At 43.1% G+C, this 20,202-nt stretch overlaps 1 protein-coding gene across 1 annotated transcript in view; it reads left to right on the top strand.

Moving 5' to 3' along the window:
* Positions 1-12,281, top strand: part of SLC6A2 (solute carrier family 6 member 2) — a 60,207-nt gene extending 47,926 nt beyond the window's left edge. Inside the window, exons 12-15 of the mRNA XM_083451884.1 lie at positions 4,451-4,551; positions 9,008-9,175; positions 11,067-11,138; positions 12,057-12,281. Of these exons, the coding sequence (XP_083308010.1) occupies positions 4,451-4,551; positions 9,008-9,175; positions 11,067-11,138; positions 12,057-12,080 (365 nt within the window). The 3' untranslated portion in view covers positions 12,081-12,281. The remainder of the gene's footprint in view (positions 1-4,450; positions 4,552-9,007; positions 9,176-11,066; positions 11,139-12,056) is intronic.
* Positions 12,282-20,202: the final 7,921 nt, after the last annotated feature.

Below are 20,202 nucleotides of genomic sequence, written 5' to 3'. Positions count from 1 at the left end.
TGAAAAGCTTGCTGAAGCTGTATTTATTATAACAGCTCTTTAGAGAGTTTACTAAACACAGCAGGGCAACCTGGGGGGAAATGGCTTTTTAATCACACATGCGCCTGCCAAGAGGTAAGAGCGAGGGAGCTTCTGACAGACTACTACCTTGAAGGCTGGGAGCACGGCGTTAATTATGCCCTCAATTACACTGTTCCCATCATGTTGTATAAATGCATGTGATTGCAGGGCAGCTCAAGCTCTGCTAGGACAGCGTTCCCTGGGGAGAGGGTTGGATAGCTAAACCACAGTCAGTCCCTCTTCCCAAGAATCTCTGGGGATTGTAGCAAGCTGTAAGCAGAGTAGGGCTCTCCTGACAACTCTCAGCACCCTTAACAAACTACAGTCTCCAGGAATATTTGGAGGAAGCCATGGCTCTTAAAGTGGAATCATAGTGCTTTGAATGTAATGTGCCTAAGACTGGATCCCTCTTTCTTTCTTTCTTTCTTTCTTTCTTTCTTTCTTTCTTTCGAGTAGGGAACCTAGTACCATCGACAAGTTGTTACATGACAAGTCCCCTCAGTCCCAATGGTCAGAGATAGAAAGTTATAGAATCATAGAGTCTGAAGGGAGCCCGAGGATCATCTTGTCCAACCTCCTGCAATTCATGGGAGCAAAGATCCAACAACATCTGGAGGATTGCCTCTTCCCTATCACTGTTTTAAAAGGTTTGCATCAGTGGAGGTGCTCCCTAGCCTAGTCTGAGCCACGAGACCCTTCCCCGCCTTTTTGCTAAATTTCTTCTCTTCATTGCTCTCCTCAAAATTATCTCCCATTCTATTGAAACAAGAGGTCCGGAAATGAGAACGCTCCACATTATTGCCATCACGGAATGAATTTCACCCCCACACCCCCACCCTTCCTTTTTTCTCTGGTCATAGCCAGGTGCCTTCTTAAATGGTTTTCTTATGAACTTTTCTCCCTTTGTTCTTACCATTCCTTTCCCACATCAAACGCCTCTGCTTGGTCACACACATTCTCATCTTTCAGTTCTTCTGCTAAAGACCTCCTAAGTGCTTTGGAAACTCCAAAAGAGCAATGAGGACACGATCATCCAAACAAGATGATGCGGGTTGTTGCATCCTCCCTCACCCCTTTCCCCATCTGCATTAAAAGGCCTGTAACCAGGTTCATGGAAGTAATTCTTCATGCACCATATCATTTCAAACTGTCCCTATAAAAAGCTCGACGTTAATCAACACCTTCCATAGAGATTGCATTTCTTCTTCATCTCTTTGACTCACTTGTTAATCCTCCAGATTCTTTCCTCTTTGATTCAGCTGTCTCCTCTTCAGTGTAACGGACAACATAGCTTCAGTCCTCTCAAAGTTGAAACAAGGTCAACGTTTGTTGTGTGAAATTCATCCTATGCCTTTTGCTTTGCTGCTTATAAATGGGCCTCTACTCTCCCTGCATTAAGTATAAATGCTGGGATGTGACTGAGGTTATGGCATATCTGTTGGAGTTTGCTGATCAAAGAATATGACATTAACAACATCCCTATCTTCTTTGGACTCAGAAGTTATTTACTCCTCCTGAACTCAGATTTACTGGCCTTTTAGAATAGTTTCCTTTTGGTTGCAGTTCATGTCATTGACTCTCTGCAATTAGCCAGACTGTTCATTTCTTAGAACTATTTCTTTCCTAATTACTACCATTCTTCCTTCTCTTGCTCATATCCCCTTCCCTTTGGAAGTTCTACACACAAAAGGCCCCAGGTTCAATTCCTGGTGTATCCAGGTCAGACTGGGGAAACCTCCTGCCTGAAACCTTGGAGAGCAGCTGCCTGCCAGTGTAAACAGTGCTGAGCTTGATGGACCAATGGTTTGACTCAGTATAAGGCAGCTTCCTATGCTCCTATTCAAATTTACTGCTGCACATAGCTCAGTGGTAGAGCACACATTTTGTATTCTAAAGGTCTCAGGTTCAAGCCCTGGTATCTCCAGATAGCGCTGGGAGAGACCCCTGCCTGATATCCTAAAAGGCCACTCCTTATCATATAGACAATAAAGGTAAGGGACCCCTGACCATTAGGTCCAGTCGTGACCAACTCTGGGGTTGCGGCACTCATCTCGCTTTATTGACCGAGGGAGCCGGCGTACAGCTTCTAGGTCATGTGGCCAACATGGCTAAGCCGCTTCTGGCGAACCAGAGCAGCACACTGAAATGCCATTTACCTTCCCACCAGAGCGGTACCTATTTATCTACTTGCACTTTGACGTGCTTTCGAACTGCTAGGTTGGTAGGAGCAGGGACCGAGCAACAGGAGCTCACCCCCTTGCGGGGACTTGAACCGCCAACCTTCTGATTGGCAAGTCCTAGGCTCTGTGGTTTAACCCACAGCGCCACCTGCATCCCTATGATATAGACAATACACTAATCTAAATGAACCAGCTGTCTGACTCAGTGAATAAGGCATCTTCCTATGTTCCTCTGTCCAATGCAGTTTAAAATATGTCTAATAGAATAGACCAGTGGTCTGGCTGGGTAGAAGGCAGCTCCCTACATTAGACCAGGGTCATGACTCAGTGGTGGTGCATCTTCTATGCCTGCAGAGTTCAATTTCCAGGTAGGTCTGCTGCCTAAAATTCTGGAGAGTTACTACCAGTCAATGTAGACAGATACATGATCAGCTATAGAAGGTAAAAGGCTGATTCCCCCCTGTGGATCAGTATGAGCGGAGACTTTCAAGTCAACTGTTTTAGGAAGCTAAGAGGTGATTTTTGTTGTTGACATATTGCTCTGTAAAACATAATTTATTATGGCTGTAAAAAAAAATAAAGGTACCCCTGCCCGTACGGGCCAGTCGTGTCCGACTCTAGGGTTGCGTGCTCATCTCGCTTAAGAGGCCGTGATCCGGCGCCATCCGAAGACACTTCCGGGTCACGTGGCCAGCGTGACGAAGCTGCAGCTGGCGAGCCAGCACCAGCGCAGCACAAGGAAACGCCGTTTACCTTCCCGCTATAAAGCGGTACCTATTTATCTACTTGCACTTAAGGGTGCTTTCAAACTGCTAGGTGGGCAGGAGCTGGGACCGAACGACGGGAGCTCACCCCGCCGCGAGGATTCGAACCGCCGACCATGCGATCAGCAAGTCCTAGGCACGGAGGTTTTACCCACAGCGCCACCCGCGTCCCTGTATTATGGCTGTAGGGAATGTTAAAATTGATCATTGTATAATCTGGCATAGCTCTGCCCACCTACTATCTTCGGAGTTGATCTCTCTCTCTCTCTCTCACACACACACACACACCAGCCATCCCCTTCCTTCAATGCCCAGTTGCCTTATTGACCCGCAGAAAACTCTGTTTAGCTGAAAAGCGCACTTGACATTTTAGCACTAGCCAAAGGAAGTTTTTCTGAAATGTTTTGATGGCAGCTTAAGCTATACCTGTGTCAGTTGATGTGGGGAAAGAATGACTGCATGTAAGAGTTTTTACAAAGAATGATTACAAATAAGAATTTGTTATTACATGGATAAACTGTGGTGTTTGCAAATTGAGTGGATATTCTTATATGTCTGACTGTCATTTTGGGCAGCAAAGGGATTTTAGGGAGGGGCAAAATGTGCACGTTTCCTTCTGGTTCTCTGGCATTATTTTCCCTCTTCCCTGCTTTAGTTCCATTTTCCTGGGCTGGCTTCTTCCTGAAAAAGAGGCACATGGGAGAACCCAAATACCATGGACAACTTTAGGGGTTAGACTAGATGACCCTGGGGGTCCCTTCCAACTCTCCAATTCTATGATTCTAACATTAGGAACTTGGTGCTGTTATGGTGCTGCATTGCAGATGTTGCTGCATGATGCCTTTCCCTTTTTGGAGAACTCCTAGAAAATCATAAAAAGAAGTGACTTTTTCGCCATTGCAAAATGGAAAAATGTGCCCATTTCAGCAGAACCCTAACTAGATTTGCTAATTAACATTGTAAATAATGGTACTTTGTTTTTAAAAACCCTCATACTAACAGATGTTAGGAAAAGTTTTGTAGAATTAAGGGACTTTGCTTACAACAATTGAGCTGAATTAGGGTTTTAGAGAGGACAAACCTTTGCTGTGATTTGCTACTTGACAGCATTCCAAATGTATGAAACCTTACCAGAGCTTAGTCCCTCCCCCTCCCCCCCCCCGAGTTCCTGGGACTTACTCCCAAATAAGCACACACAGGAACTGCAGCAAATTGTTTAAATCTCATTGGATTCAGTGACTTCAAGATGGCAGTCATTTGGCCATCATTTCATAGAGCACCATCCTTTTGATGATGCCACAGAACATGAGTCATATTTGAACAGCTTATCAGCTTTAAGTGGGGTGGCAAGCAAGCAGTGTGAACATCAAGCATTGCAGTGGCTGTTGTTGTCAAATGTATCCATGCGTTGTCTGCTTCTGTCTTATATTTGTGGTCAACCTTCAGGTGTGGACAGATTCAGTGAAGACATCCAGCAAATGATGGGCTTCAAACCAGGCCTCTACTGGAGACTTTGTTGGAAATTCGTGAGCCCTGCTTTTTTATTGGTAAGCCTTTCAGATGTTTTAATAGGAATGATAGAGCATGTGAATCTATGGCAGGCATAGCCAAAGCGGTGCCTTTCCACATGATGTTGGGCTTCAGCTCCCATCAGCCTTATCTGACATGACCAATGGTGACAGAAGCTATAGTCCAGTAGCAACATATGAAGGGAACCACATTGACTACCCCTGTGACATGGTTTGCTCCCCTGCCTCTTCTGGTATAGATCAGAGATGTGGGTCCTGGCCCAGACATGTTCATGTATAAGAAACCTACAATCCGGTAGAGTGGGGATGAGCATCCTAGCTCAACCTCAGTGCCTTCCATGAACTGGATGGTGACCATATAAAATGGGGAGCCTTTTCTGTTCATACAGACTTCCTGTGTGGTGTAGTACCCTAGAAAATACTGTATTTTCCCGTGTATAAGACTAGGAACGTAAAGCACCATAGAAAAAAATAAAATAAGCATTAATATTAATCATAGAATTGTAAAGTTGGAAGGCACACCAAGAGTCGTCTAGAGCAACCCTCTGTGATACAGGAATCACAGCTAATAACTGGCTAATCAAGAAAGTTTAAGCAGCTGCAAAGGCCAGACAGCATAAAAAATACTGTTCAAAGATGCCTGAAAGTCAAAAGCAAGATGCCTGCTGCATCTCTGCTGCAAGAGTATTCCAAAGCAAGGGACCAGCAATACTAAAAGCCCAACTTCTCATTGAAGCTAGTCAGGGCTCTGTAATATTGGAGACAGCTAACTGTGCTCCTCTGGATGATCTCAGTGATCAGGCTGGGATGTAAGAGCTCAGGCAGACCTTCAGGCATCCTGGACCCAAGCTGTTTAGGGCTTTGTATAGTAATACAAGAGCTTTAAACCTTCCCTGGCAGCATCAAACAGACAGTGCAGATGTTTTAGCAGGGAGGGAGGTCACATGCTGTCGGTTGTCTGCACCCGCCAGCCATCTACAATATCAAAAACCTTCTTCTGCGTTTGAATCTCCCTTGACCTTGGACACCTTCAACTTGAAATTGCTCTGCACAGTTCTACTGAAAGGAGCAGGGCTTCAGAACTGCACGCGTTAATGGGTTTTGAACAAGAAATAGATTGTTCCATAGGTGCAGGAACATGAAGATTAATGGGAAAGAGTGATCAGTAACTGGACTGTTGTTGAATGGAAGTTTCACAGTTTTGTTTGTGGGTCTGGTTTTGTTGTTTTATTTTCAATCTTCAGCTGCTGCAAAGGTGCTGGTGGTGGGAAATAGAATCTGAAAATGAGATATTTGTTTATTAATTTTAAAAGGGGGGGAAACAGTAAGCCGTTTGGCGTCATTTAAAATTTTCAACACATGGAAGATGTTTCTGCTTGGAACACTCACAACCCACTTTTGTTAACATTTCCCTTTTTAATTTCCCACTCAAAATCTGAAGATCCCCTACTCCACTACTTCTAATCATGGGACTCTGTAAGACCATTAAGTGCATCTTTTTCAAATGAAATATAAATAAATAACAGATGTGTCCCACCTTTCTGGGCTCTTTGCTCTCATAAGATTTGAAGAAGATGAAAACACACATACTATCTAATTGCAGTGATGAGCAGCAGATGGTTTCTTTTTTCTTTTTAATTGGAAACAAAAAAAAAAGAGCAGATCAACCCAAAACATCTTTAATTTTTTTTATTCCAGATGTCAAGTGAAGTGAGTGTGAATGTAGTAAATATATATATTAAGGATAAATGTGCTTTCAAATGTTAGTGGTGGGGAAATTGCAACCTGATGTGGAAAAGGGGTGGGGGAGGGAGACTGGAAAAATGATGGAAACTGAAATTGAGAATTTTGTCTATTTCTAGTCCATAGTAGCTTCCTGGAAGCAAATCTCTTGCTTTAGTGTAAAGATGGAGTTGGGTAAGTTTAGGCTGGAGAAGAGAAGCCTGAGAGGTAATATGAAAACCATCTTCAAATATCTGAAGGGCTGTCACATGAAAGATGGAACAAGCTTGTTTTCTGCTGCTCCAGATGGTAGGACTGTCAGATTTCCATTTATTGGTACAGGAAGTATTGGTTTAAAGTGTAGAGATCTTTCCTATTCTAATTCAAGAAGGTTCTAGAAGCTTCTCTGTATGAGACAAGCTAGTGCAAGCTGGAAGTTTCTAGCTAACAATCAAGCTTCTATCCTGTCTGGAAACAAGCAGAAGGTTCCTGATGTTTGGGTTATTCCTTCAGAGAAGCTGAACAGCTGGTTCAAACTGGTTTTGTTATCTATTTCTGTCAAGGTCATGCTGACTATAATAATAGGCCAGAATGAGCCTAGGTTTCACTTTCTGTCTCTCTTTTCTTCTGGTGTGGTGGTCTGTATATACGGTATTGTTAAGGTTTTAGTCTTATTTTAAGTTTAAGTTAAGTCTGCTGCAACTTGATTTCTTATAGACTGTGATAATCTGGATTTGTGACCGTTATGTGCATTTGCGTTCAGTAGTAAAAAATGACAGGAAATAAGATTCTAGTTAAACATTAGGAAGAACTTTCTGATGGTAAAAGCTGTTCAACAGTGGAATGGACCACCTCAGAAAGTGGTGGGTTGGCCTTCACTGGAGGTTTTTAAACAGAGGCTGAATGGCCATCTGTCAAGGACTCTTTAGCTTTGACTCCTGCTTTGCAGTGTGTTGGACTAGGTGAGGATACCTTCCAGCTTTATGATTCTATTGTTCAGCATCCAGCTTTTACCGGGTTATGGCAGTGGTGTTTTTGTTTGCTTGCTTGTTTTCTGTTCCAAAGATGGCATGCTACCAGCAAAGACTATAAACTCACGTTGAAGCTTCTTCTCCGACATCTAATGCCCTTAATTTGATGTTTGAGCGACAAGCCTAATAGCTAACATTATAGGCAAATCAAAACCCTTTCGGGCTTTTCTTCTGTGACAAGATTTAACTTGACACTCAATATTAAACAATGAGGTACATCGGGTCTTGTCCCCTTTCTGAGGTTGCCATTTGCACTCGTGCTGTTAAGTTTGATAGCTGAGAATGCCACAATCGACAAGCGCATGGTGAGGCTAGACAGCAGAAGCAATTGGAATTTTGGGATGAGAGAAGACACTGAGTTTTTGGATTGTGATACAGATAAGTGGGCTCCCACTACAAAATGGGTGTGCCTAGGCCAGGGGACATTCAAAGCTCTTCCTTCTCAGGTAGAAGACTGTTCGGGGCAAGTCAATGGGTAGGCACCTTCGCACATCAAAATGGTGTAGTGGTTAGAGTGTCAGACTAGCAGCTTGGGGACCAGGGTTCAAATCTCTGCTCAGCCATGAAGTTCACTGGGTCCCCTTGGGCCAGTCACTGCCTCCTCTCAGCCTCACAGTGGTTGTGAGGATAAAATGGGGAAGAGAACCATTTACAGTACACCACTTTGAGTGCTGGGGGGGGGAGGTATATGGATTTATTAAATATATAAAATAAAGATCTGTACACCCCTTTGTCCACCCTCCCTTTCCAGCCACTTTGTTCCACTCCTTCCCTTCACTGGGTTTGACACTGGTCTTTTCTTACATATTTCACTTTCCTGTCCTTAAAATCGAGCATGTGTATATACTGTTCCTCTGTAGACGGGGTAAAGCCCAGCTGTGAGTCAATTGTAAAGCCAATTCTCTAAGGTGATTCTATCATATTACTTTTCAAGTGGAAGCATTTATAGGAAGTTTGATAAGCCGTTTGGTGACTAATGTAAGTGCCGAGAATTATTGTGTGGTCACTAATATGATTGCAGATGAATATTGTATGCTTATTTTACACTAAACCCGTCATCTTCAAATTACAAAATAAGCTTCAGAGTTCTACAGCAGCCTTTGCTAATTTTCTGTCCACAGATCTTCTTGGATGACAACTCTCATCCTCTCCACCCAGCAGGGCCAATGGACAAGTGAGGACAGGAGTTGTCATCCAATAAGATCTGGGAATCCAAGGTTGGGGAAGGATCCAGAGGATGGAGGTAACCATAAAGGCCACCTCCTTCCCTGCAGACTCTCCTGGGTGTTGAGAATGGCAGAGAAGGCCCTCTTGGTTGTTCCATTGCCCTCAGAAGCATAGGTGGTGGCGGCCTGGAAGAGGGCATTCTCTGTGGAAGCCTCTAAGTTGTGGGACTCCCTCCCAACAGAAGTGTGTCTGACACCTTCATTACACAGCTTTCATCATATACTGAAGATACACCACTTTAGCCTGGCTTTTGATATTTGAGAGATAAATATCTTAGGACCCACCTTATTTCTGTGATTGTAAATTCTTCTAAAATGTTTTTAACATTGTGCTTTAATTGTTGTAAGCTGCCTTGGGACCTTAGGGTCAAGAGTGGCTTGTTGTTGTTGTTGTTATTCTGAGGAGACACCTGAAGAGTCTCCTTTATTTTATCTTGGAATAAACATATGGTTCAAAGGAAATTGATCATAACTTTCTCCTCTTATTTCCCACAGTTTGTGGTAATAGCCAGCATTGTCACTTTTAAACCTCTGACCTACGATGAGTACGTCTTCCCACCCTGGGCCAACTCTGTCGGATGGGGAATAGCATTGTCATCAATGATCCTTGTGCCTGCGTATGCCCTCTATAAATTATTGAAGGCGCGAGGGACCTTTAAACAAGTGAGTGGCCAAGCAGTGAAATGTCATGGAAATGTTCTTTGTGAAATGAAAATCGCCAGTATTAAGCTAAGAGTTTGCTTTCTTTAATTCCACAAACACTTTTGCAGATAGGTGACCTTTCGGAAGCAGCTTTTAAGTAATTTGCCATTTCAAGAAGGGATTTAAGACTCTTTTTCTACTTCCTGTTCTGGAAGTTTGGAAGCTAAAACACCCCAGGACCTGACCTATTAAAGGACAAGCTAGGCATGAGAGCCATCATCTCGTTTTCTAGCACGATGATAGCCAATTTGGTGCCCTGCAGGTGCTGTTGGACTCCATTTCCCATCAGCCCCAGTCAGTGTAGCCAATAGGCAAGGATGATGTGAGTTGTAGTCTAGAGGGCACCCTGTTGGCTCTCCTAGCAACTTGTTCTTAACCTCAAAACATCTGCAGAGATTAAATTAAGGAGTGGAATTGGTTGAGCATTTCTTTTATGCCATTTCTATGATTTGAAATTTGCTCCTTGAATGTGCCGGGACTAATAGAAGCTTCAGACTGGGAGGGATGTGATTTCCATCAGAAAAAAAGTGTTGGGGAGATCCATTAACACCCACCCCCTACCCACAAGTGCATCCCTGAGGGTCTATTTTGGCATTAAGTGGTATATCAGTGAATAAAACGTGATAATAATGTATAGAAGCAAAATATAATGGGGAAGCTTTTAAGATACACTTCCTTGCCTTGGATGTGAAAATAAATTCTATTACAGAAAATGAGTTACAGGAAATTCTTCCACACACCAGATGTGAAAATAAATGGAAGAAACCCTTCTCTGCAGTTTTTTCACACTTAAGTTGTTAATGGAGGCAAATCACTTGCAAAGTAATGGGAATGTGGCTTGAGCAAAAGTGGTCAAGACAGAGGTCAAGACTGGGACAGATGCGGTGACAGTGACTCCTTTTCCAAATTTAAATCCCAGCTGTTATTTCAAAACTCTCTCTGTAGACCAGTGATGGCAAAGGGTTCTAGTTCAGTGGTAGAGCATCTTCCTTGCATGCAGGCCCCTCCAGGTTCAATCCCCCAGGTAAGGATGGAGGGAAGCCCTACCTGAAACTCTGCAGAGCCACTGGCAGTCAGTGTTGACAATTCTGAGCTAGACGGACCAACTGTCTGACTCAGTATAAAACAGCTTTCTATGTTCCTAACCTGTGGCTCTCCTGACATTGTTGGACTACAGCTCCCATCACCCTGACCTGACCATGCTGGCAAAGTCTGATGAGAGTTGCTGTCCAACAACATTGGGGTGGGGGCACAGGTTAACCAGCACTGGTATAAGGATACAGAACCCAACATTTATCATATTTGGTTTATCTACACTTTCAAAAAAAGAGCCTTGGTTTCTATGGTGAAAAAATGTCTCCCATTATTCTGCATTGCAATTGCACTGTGCTCGCTTCCCAATTACCATCCCTAAACTGTGCAGAATTAAGTTTTGTGATCATATTAATTTTCCTGTCACTGCCATGGGAAAGCCTTCTCAGTGCTGTCACGTTCACTTTAGATGCACTTCAGCCTTTCAGTAAGAAAGCATGAAGGCACAATTTTCCCTCTCTTGCTTTTCACTTCCCAGCATCTTCTATTGCAAAGCTGGTTCAAAGCAGGTTATGTTATTTGCCACTAAGCTTTCTGTGTCCCACTCCTGCCTTTTGTTTAAGGTGCTGTGGTGCCACAGAATCCTCACATGCAGCCAAAGATGTCTGTGTAACTTGTGATGTGTTTACTCCCGCACTAACTAAAGTGTGTTTTTATTACTAAAAATAAAAATAGAAGTCAAGAGCTTCATTCCGTCATCAATATGCAAGTATAATTTTCCTTAAAGTGATTCTTCTCCTCTGCCTGTGCTCCTTTGTAGAGACTAGCATACTGCATCACACCTGAGAATGAACACCATCTCGTAGCAGAAGGGAATGTGCGGCAGTATAAGGTTTGTATTCTTCTCTGAACTTTATTCATTTGTAAATGTCCATTCCTTGAAAAGATGTAGAGTGGTACCTCGGGTTACATACACTTCAGGTTACATACGCTTCAAGTTACACACTCCGCTAACCCAGAAATAGTGCTTCAGGATAAGAACAGAAATCGTGCTTCAGGATAAGAACAGAAATCGGGCTCCAGCGGTGTGGCAGCAGCAGGAGGCCCCATTAGCTAAAGTGGTGCTTCAGGTTAAGAACAGCTTCAGGTTAAGAACGGACCTCCAGAATGAATTAAGTACTTAACCTGAGGTATCACTGTACAGGGTAATAATGTACATCAAACAGGAATATATGAATCACAAACGTGTATATGTGTACAGGTAGACAGATGGGTTTAAGAATATATATATATATATATATATATATATATATATATATATATATATATTCACACACACACACACCAAACTGATATTTTGATTCTGAGCCATTGTATAAAAGTTTTATTAGAAAGAAAGCCCCTTGGATTTATGTAGAGCAGGGTAGCCAATGTGGTCGCTTCCAGCTGTTGGAGGACTACAACTCCCATCATCCCTACCATAGGCCATGCTTCCTGGGACTGATGGGAGTAGGTGTCCAACAACATTTGGACATCCTGATATAGTGGGATCCATGCCATTCTTGCAAAGAGCAGTTTGGACCTTTTTGCTGAGAAGCTTTCCAAACCCAAAGAAATTTGTAGTTCATAGGCTGTACTTACTGATTTTATATTTATTGCTCACTAGCCTTCTCTTCAGGTTTTAGCCCCGTGAAGTGTGCAGGGGAGGGAGGTCTTCATTATTGTTTTTGCTAGAATTTAGCAATACAATTAACAACATCACCATAGTATTCAGACAAATCTTTTCTTCTTCTTCTTTTCCCCCTTGCAGTTCCAGCATTGGCTATCTATATGATGATTAAGAAAAGGAAAGCCAGTACCTTATAAAGATAAATTGGGAATACCTGTGAAGTCAGTGACAAAGCTCTCAATCATGCTTGGTCCTGGCAGGCTGGCACACTCCGAAGAGTATCTCCAGCTTTCTTTGGGCGAAGATTCATCATTCACACCCTATCACACAATCATTCAGTTTGTCAAATGAACTTCCCAGACCATTCATTGGTTTTTGTTTAAGGTTTACAGGGTGGGTGGGGATTAACATATAAGTTTTCAGTGTGCTGATCTTGATCCTGACCAAAGGAGTCATCTTTGCTAATGACTGAAGCAAAAATTGGGGGGGAAATAACAAATCAGTGTTCAGCTAAAGGTTGTCTTATCTGGGGGCAGAACATATTTCAAATGCTTGTTTCAAAGGGAGAAAATAGGAAGGTGCCTTATACCAAGTCAGATCATTGATCCATGTAGCTCAATAGGGTTTCAGATAGGAGATATTCCCAACCCTACCTGGAGACTCCATGGCTTGAGCCTGGAACCTTTGCATGCAAAGCAGGTGCTCTGCCCCTGAACCAGGCCTTCCCCCTTTAAAGTATGTCTGGCATTGGTCTGACTAGACAGAATTCTAGTCTCTGAAACAGGTATGTCCATCTGCAAATCAACATTTGATTGTGAAATCATAGACCCCAGTCCCACTGTCAAATTGCTCTTAGCATCAAGATGTCTCCCCCTCCCATGTTCGGTCAAGTAGGTGACTTGCTTAGGTAGTACTTTGGAACACTCCCTTGTCATTTCTGGTGCGATACTTTTCTAAACAAAGGTGGTTGTCTTAGTTGCACATATCTGCCTTTCCTGGAAAGTGGCCAAAGTTGGAATTAGGTTCCAAGCTCTTGAGGCCAAATGGCAGAGAATCTTTGTGTGTGTGTGTCACTGGGCAAAATCATTCCCTTGTAGTTCCTGTGTTTTCTACACAGGTGGAAGTGGAGGAGCAGAGAGAGAGAGAAAAAGAGAGAGAAGTAATCAAATACTCTTGCAATGCTTTGTTTATACTTTGTGCTTTAAAAATATTATATAAACACCCACACACACACCAAATTCTTTATGCTCACACACACATAAAATAAAAGGCACCACCAGCTGGCTGCATGTCAGATGTGGATATGGTGGCTCCTCTGACCATCCACAAACCATCTTGTCAGTCCTTTGTAACTGAAACATATAGGTGCTCCTTGCTGATATACCATGATCTATCTAAATTCTAATGATCTTCTGCAGAAGCAAGAAAGACAAAATTTGGTTAGTAATATTTTTTTTTGGAGGGGTGATAATCTAAAACACCAGTTTTTAAGAATGGCTAAATTCAATAGCTTTTAGGGGTTTTAGTGTATGTTGTATAGGGAGCCCCCCGAAACCTGGTGACTAGAAAGTTGGATTTGATGAACATGGTAATCCCAAGGTCATTTGGACAAATCATTGGCTGAGATGGTAAAGCTGTGCATGGGCTCTACCAATTTAGGCTTTTGTTTGGGGGTTCACATGATGTAATGTTCCACCATACCACCCCCAGCCAAATTTCTAAACAAGGTGCTTATCAACCTTTTTCAGCCCAAGAACTACATTCTCCCATGGACAACCTTCCAGGAACCACATCCCACGGGCAGGCAGCAACCCGAGGATAGAATGAGTGGAGCAATGCAATTGGCTCTTACCTTTAGCACAGTAGGCTACAGTCAAGCTACATATATATTATTTTCAGAAAGGCAGCCAGCCGCTCACAACACACATTTCTCCATCCAGGAAAGCAAAAGGCACGCTCACATCAGGGACACATTCTAGCCAAGGAAGATATGGAGCAGGGTAAGTGTAGCTTGGGGAGAAGGGGGTATAGAAGGACAATGCCTGGGGAAAGACCAGTAGCTTTGAAGTTCCAACCGACAGAGCCTCTCTCAAGCCTTCCTGCCTACGACCACTTCCTGACCCCCACTTTCTCCCTCTTTCTCCTCCTTGCTACCAACAACAGATCTTAACTATCAGCATTCTACCTCAGAAAGTTCCTTCTCCTCCACCTCTCCAGCCTCATTTCAAGTAGGGTGTGTACACACTCATTTTCTCCTCCACAACCCATAATAAGTGAAGCCAGGCTTTCAGAAGTTATTTGCCACAGAGGAGGGGGAAATGTTGCCCTTATCTGGGGCTCTGGGAGAAGTTTTTGCTCCACTGCATACTCTTCTACACATCTGACCCAGCACATTGATTTCATTTCAAGAAGTCCAATAGCAAGAAGTCCATCTGACCCCAGTGTGCCTTAACATCATGATGTACTTTTAGCATTAGCATAACATCCACACCATATCAGACTGTTGTGCAATTAATGCACCTCAAACACTTTGAGTGTAGATGATTTATGATGTAAAGTAACCCAGACAATACAAATCTCCATTCTTCACCTTTCTATACATTGCTTTCCTTGTCCTCTCTTTTCATCTAACATCCCCTTGAGAGTAAGTGCTTTAGATCTGAGGAACCATCAAACCTTCTAAATGATTGTTTCAATACACTGTTGTTATATTAGTGCTGTGCATGAAGGGCAATTTGGAACTGGATAGAAATAGGGAACCTAAGAATACCAAGTCACCCACCTTAGTATTAAACAAACCTCATCCACATGGCCAAGTGCCAACATCGTGTCTCCCTCTAGCAGCACTGGGGAGGGAGGGAGACCAGCTACACTGTTGAGGACATGGAACAGAAGCTTATGGTGGAGAAGACCCAAATATGCTCAGTTTGGGTCTTTCCAAAGCCATGTGCAAATCCCAGTGTTGGACCGATATTCATTTGAATGGAAGAAGCAGAGACACTTTTGACAGGGAACACCTTCCAAGACCCACCTGTTCTGTTTTGTTTTCCATCTTTAAGATGGATTCTTGGCAATAATTTAATTCTGAGTGTTTCAGCAGGCAGAAGACCAATAACTTTATGACTCTGTGATCACAAATTGAAATCAACACGAGTCTACACAAAGTCAACAGCTTCCCCTTTTGGACTCAATATTTAATTCATTGAAGGAGTATCAGAAATAGCATTTGAAAACCGTAGCAGAGGATTATGCCTTTGTGTTACCTCAAATCATCTTCACAGATCTTGGTGTCGTACCCAAATGAATCTCTGGAAGAGTGTGCAATGCTGGTGAGGGGAGCCTGGCTGTTGTTGAGACTCGCCTGCTGCCAGTCTTTTATGTACCTGTGGATCAGCCTTTCAAAATTATAAATGATCTGCTTCCATATATCTGTATAATATACCTGATAGCTGGGATCCAAAGGGTTGTTTTAGCCAGGCCCGGTGGGATTTTTGATTCACTTTACTTTGAATAGCAGGAATGAGTTTCACATCAAATTTTCATAAGGGTAAAATTTTCACTGTGAAAGTTGTCATCTCAGGGTGAGACGGAGAGGGTCACATTCTGCAACTTGCAGTATTCTGTATTTTTTTCTTCTTCATGCTGGTTGGCAGCTGGTTGACTTTCAAAGAGGTGTAGCAGCACACACATAGCAATACACACACACATACATTCACAAAAAGAGTTCCCAACTTGTTTTGGCTCAGCACTAGCAAACATCCATACTCATGAATTATATCCAACTAAATTCTGCTCAGAGTAAATCCATTGAGACTGATAGACCTATGTGAGTCCTGTATGTTAATTTCAATGTGTCTAAACTGAGTAGTACGAACATTAGATACAAATGCACCTGCCTTGAAGCTCTCTACAGTTTCAGAAATGGTCATGGATTAACAGAGGTGAAGAGAAGTCAAAAAAAGCCCCTTGAACATGCATACCTAATTTTGTCACCCTTTGGATCCTGGCTCCTATGATCTTTTCTCAATCATGCACTTCATTCTATTAAAGCAGGAACCTTTTCCCAAATATTGCGCAAGTATCTTACACCATATAGTCTTTTCAAGTTTGCCTTACTGAGAAGAGCTTTATAGTTAGCATTTACTTGGTTGCTTTCCCCCTCTCCTTTTGCTTAATTTGTAATGCCTTTTTATAGCAAAAGGTTCAATAAGGGTACCTCTGTGTATATCAATATTTTTATCAGTTTTTTTATTATTTTTTCATAAAATGAAAACAAATGTATATTGTAAAATGAAATGTTTTATGCTTTTTATGTGGGAAGCTCCCATCAAACCCAATCTGATTAGCCAATCTAGTTAGATCTGGGCTAGCAGGATGGGTTCGCCTTTTTTGATTCACAGTGTAACGTGATAGAAGGAGAATAAAGCATTGGCATCAACAGTGTTGTGATCTGCAGTGCAATATTCTCCAAAGCTGCCTTAATCTGATAGAGGAAGTCATGTGTATTTGTAGTCTATATTCTCCAGAAACCAGAGAGTATTTTTGTGTGTGTTTATTGGGAAAAAACCTATATGTAACCAAAATTGGAAGTGAGGATGGAAAACCCAACCCATCGCTTTGATCTAGCTTTCCATGTATAATCTGCACGCACAAAACACTTAGGCTCAGGTTCCCATTAACTGAGCTGCCAGTGCCCCAAAATGCATGTGCATCTTTATAGATCATCTCCCTTAATGGAAATGATGGGGGGGGAGCCATTCTAGGTAATCTTATGTATTCATTAAAAAGCACCCGCTTCACTACTATAGTGGACAGAGCACAGGGCTTGGAGCTGCAATGACTAAGGTCCAGATCTCTTCTCAAAGCAAACTTGGTGGCCTTGGGCATGACTCTTGTCTCTCAGGCCACAGGGTTGTTGTGAAAATAAAAGGTGACACCCCCCCACACACCAACATCTAAAGTGTCCCACAAACCCTTTGGAGAAGTGGTGGGAGACAAATCTGAGTAACAGATTCATCCATCACTGGATTGGGGCCAGTTTGTTATTGAGACTCTGTGGAACCTGAAAGATCTCCAGGGACATCTTTGGATTCTTCTGATACATTAATTAAAGATGAATGAGAGCTCACTCATCCCCAAAGGCGTCAATCTCAACAGAGTACTTGATATCACAAGAAGGTGTGTACAACTGCCCAGGCAAGTCCTGGAAGATTCACAGCTCTTTCCATTGGCTTCAGCCCTCTGTAGGTGCATTCAGCAACAGTTTCCTTTTACCACAGCCCTATTATTACTTTAGGCAACTGAAAAGCTCATCTTATTCTATTCCCTTCCCACTACCCATCCCCCATGAGAGTAGGGACAAAGCTGCATCCCTTGGTATGGAACCTGGAATAGCCACGTCCCCTATAATTATGGACTTAAGTGTGATGTATGCACTGGTTGACTATATTCAAGATGTGGGTCAAGTTGTTGAGTGTGAAATATTTGTCCTCTTTTTTTAATGTCCTCCTATGGGTCGCTGTAAATAAGAGTCAGTGTTTTTGTTTTTTTGTTTTTTTTTAAAAAAAGCTGTGCACTGTAAATGTTAGGGGATTCTTCAAATATTGTGTTATAAAGTCTTATTTAAGTTGACATAGAAATATGCACTAAAATGAAGTATATACAATAAAGAGTATCTTCTGTACCAATAAAACTGTTTTGCAAGGTGTTGTATTTTACAAAATAGTGGTTGTGATGTTCTTGAAGGCATCAGTGAGGTTAGATTACTGCAATGTGTTATACGTAGGATTGCCTCTGAAGATGGTTCAGAAACTTCAGCTAGTGCAGAATTCAACAGCCAGGTTGCTCACTGGGGCAAGACGGTTTGAACATATTACACCTATCCTGGTCAAACTGTCCTGGCCATCAATTAGTTTCTGGGCCCAATTCAAACTGCTGGTTTTGACCTATAAAGCCTTAAATGGCTCAGGACCACAATACCTCAAGGACCACTTCTTTCCATATGAACCTACCCAGAACCTGAGATCATCTTCTGAGGCCCTTCTTCGTGTGCCTCCTCCATGAGAGGTCCAGAGGGTGGCAACACAAGAACAAGCCTTTTCTGCAGTGACTCCCCATTTGTGGAATGCTGACCCCAGGGAGGTTTGCTGGGTGCCTTCATTAAACACCTTCAGGCGCCAGGCAAAAACATTCCTTTTTAACCAGGCCTTTGGTTGTTTGACATCCAATGCCCTTTCAAAATGTGTTGGGGGAGGATTTGGGTTTTTTAAAAATCTTGATTATGTATTTTGTGTTTTTATATTGTGGGTTGATGGTAACTGTCATCCAGAACATCTGGAGGGCGCCAAGTTGGCTACCCCTGAGGTAGGTCTTTAGTCAGAACCAGCAGAGTTCTTCTAATGCTCTTTCAAAGCCAATTCCTGTGCTCTTAAGAGGACATAAGGTAAAGGTAAAGGTACCTCTGCCCGTACGGGCCAGTCTTGCCAGACTCTAGGGTTGTGCGCTCATCTCACTCTATAGGCTGGGAACCAGCGCTGTCCGAAGACACTTCCGGGCCACGTGGCCAGCGTGACAAGCTGCATCTGGTGAGCCAGCACAGCACACAGAATGCCGTTTACCTTCCCGCTGGTAAGCGGTCCCTATTTATCTACTTGCACCCGGAGGTGCTTTCGAACTGCTAGGTTGGCAGGCGCTGGGACCGAACGACGGGAGCGCACCCCGCCACGGGGATTCGAACCGCCGACCATGCGATCGGCGTCCCTCTTAAGAGGACATACTTGGGGTCATTTAATTTAGCTTTGCCTGATAGGGTTGCTATGCACCTGGAATTTCCTGGACATACCCAGAATACTGTATGCAAAAGCAGTATTTGGGCACAAATCAGACTCAAGCTTCATAATTCATTGGCTGGGAATATGAACCTCAGTTACCCAGAAAGCTCACTTGGAATACAGGGTGGTTTAAAAGAAAACGCATTAAAACTCAATTAAAATTGCACTATCTGTGGAGCTCCAGAGCCAGCTGCCTGAACAGTCGCCATGTTAACCAGAAGTCCCAGGTCGGAATACTGTACAGGGTGAGCATTGTAACTCCCTGCAAGTTCATCTCCGACTTGGGCTTTAATCCAAACCAGAGAGGAATTCCTTGCACAATTGCTTACCTGTGCTTCAACTTCCCACCCTCTACTTCTGAATCACCAGCACACACTCCCCTTCCCAACAACCTGCTTAAAGTGATTCTGACTGGGGTGGGGTTAAAAAGGAAGTGGGTATGCCTCTCTGCCCACTCCCATCTCCAACAGCAGCACTCCAGGCACCAGGAGAACTGGATGAGTGCAATTTCCGCAGTGCTCCCAAAATGTGTCTGGGTTGCTGGGAAAGCTAAATTTCCCAGGCATCCTGGTGTGAAGTCCACTGCATTGCCAGTGCCAGGCTTTCTTCAACTGGAGCTTCAACAGAAGTAGCACCTTTGGAGTAAGTGAACATGAGTGTGGCCAGCTCAGAAGTGAGCAAAAGGTTTTGGAGGTTCATGGAGTAAGTGGAGCCAGACTGTATTATAGACTCTTGTTCCGGGGTCCAACCAGTTTAACACACAGTATTTTAGAATAAGCCAAGCTATTGCCTGATCATCTACATCGGATAAAGCTTACACCCACGCCATACATTTAAAGCACTTTTATAGCAGTGCAACAGTCATGCCTCCCCCCCCCCAATAATCCTGGGAACTGTAGTTTTTTAAGGGTACTTAGAGCTGTTAGCAGACCCCCCTCACAGACCTACAATTCCCAGCACCCTTGACCAACTACAGTTCCCAGGATTCTTTGAAGGAAACCACAACTGTTAAAGGGGTATAAGGGTGCTGCAAGTGTATTGTGTAGTGCAGTGATGGCCAAACCTGGTCCTCCAGCTGTTTTGGGACTACAATTCCCATCATCCCTGACCACTGGTCCTGTTAGCTAGGGATGATGGGAGTTGTAGTCCCCAAACAGCTGGAGGGCTATAACTGGTGTAGTGTGACCAAAGGAAACAAACTTGCATGAGTCTTTGGATCTTATGTGCACACACCATTAGTCTTCACTTTAGAGAGACTAAGGCAGCACAATCCAAAGCACATTTATTTGGCAGTAAATTCCACTGGGGTCAGAAGGATTTATTTCTGGGCAAAGATGCTTAAGACTCATTACACTTCAAGTATAGCTTTTAATGTCTTTAATTGCTCTCCTTAAGAACTGGAGAGAATGAGAGCAGAATGAAATAAATGTTCTGGTTCATGGAGGATGGCGACGAAA

The sequence above is a fragment of the Podarcis tiliguerta genome, assembly GCF_965153285.1.
Source record: "Podarcis tiliguerta genome assembly, chromosome: 8".
NCBI lineage: Eukaryota > Metazoa > Chordata > Lepidosauria > Squamata > Lacertidae > Podarcis > Podarcis tiliguerta.
The sequence above is the reverse complement of the archived record's forward strand: the minus strand, read 5'-3'. Positions and strand labels throughout refer to the sequence as shown.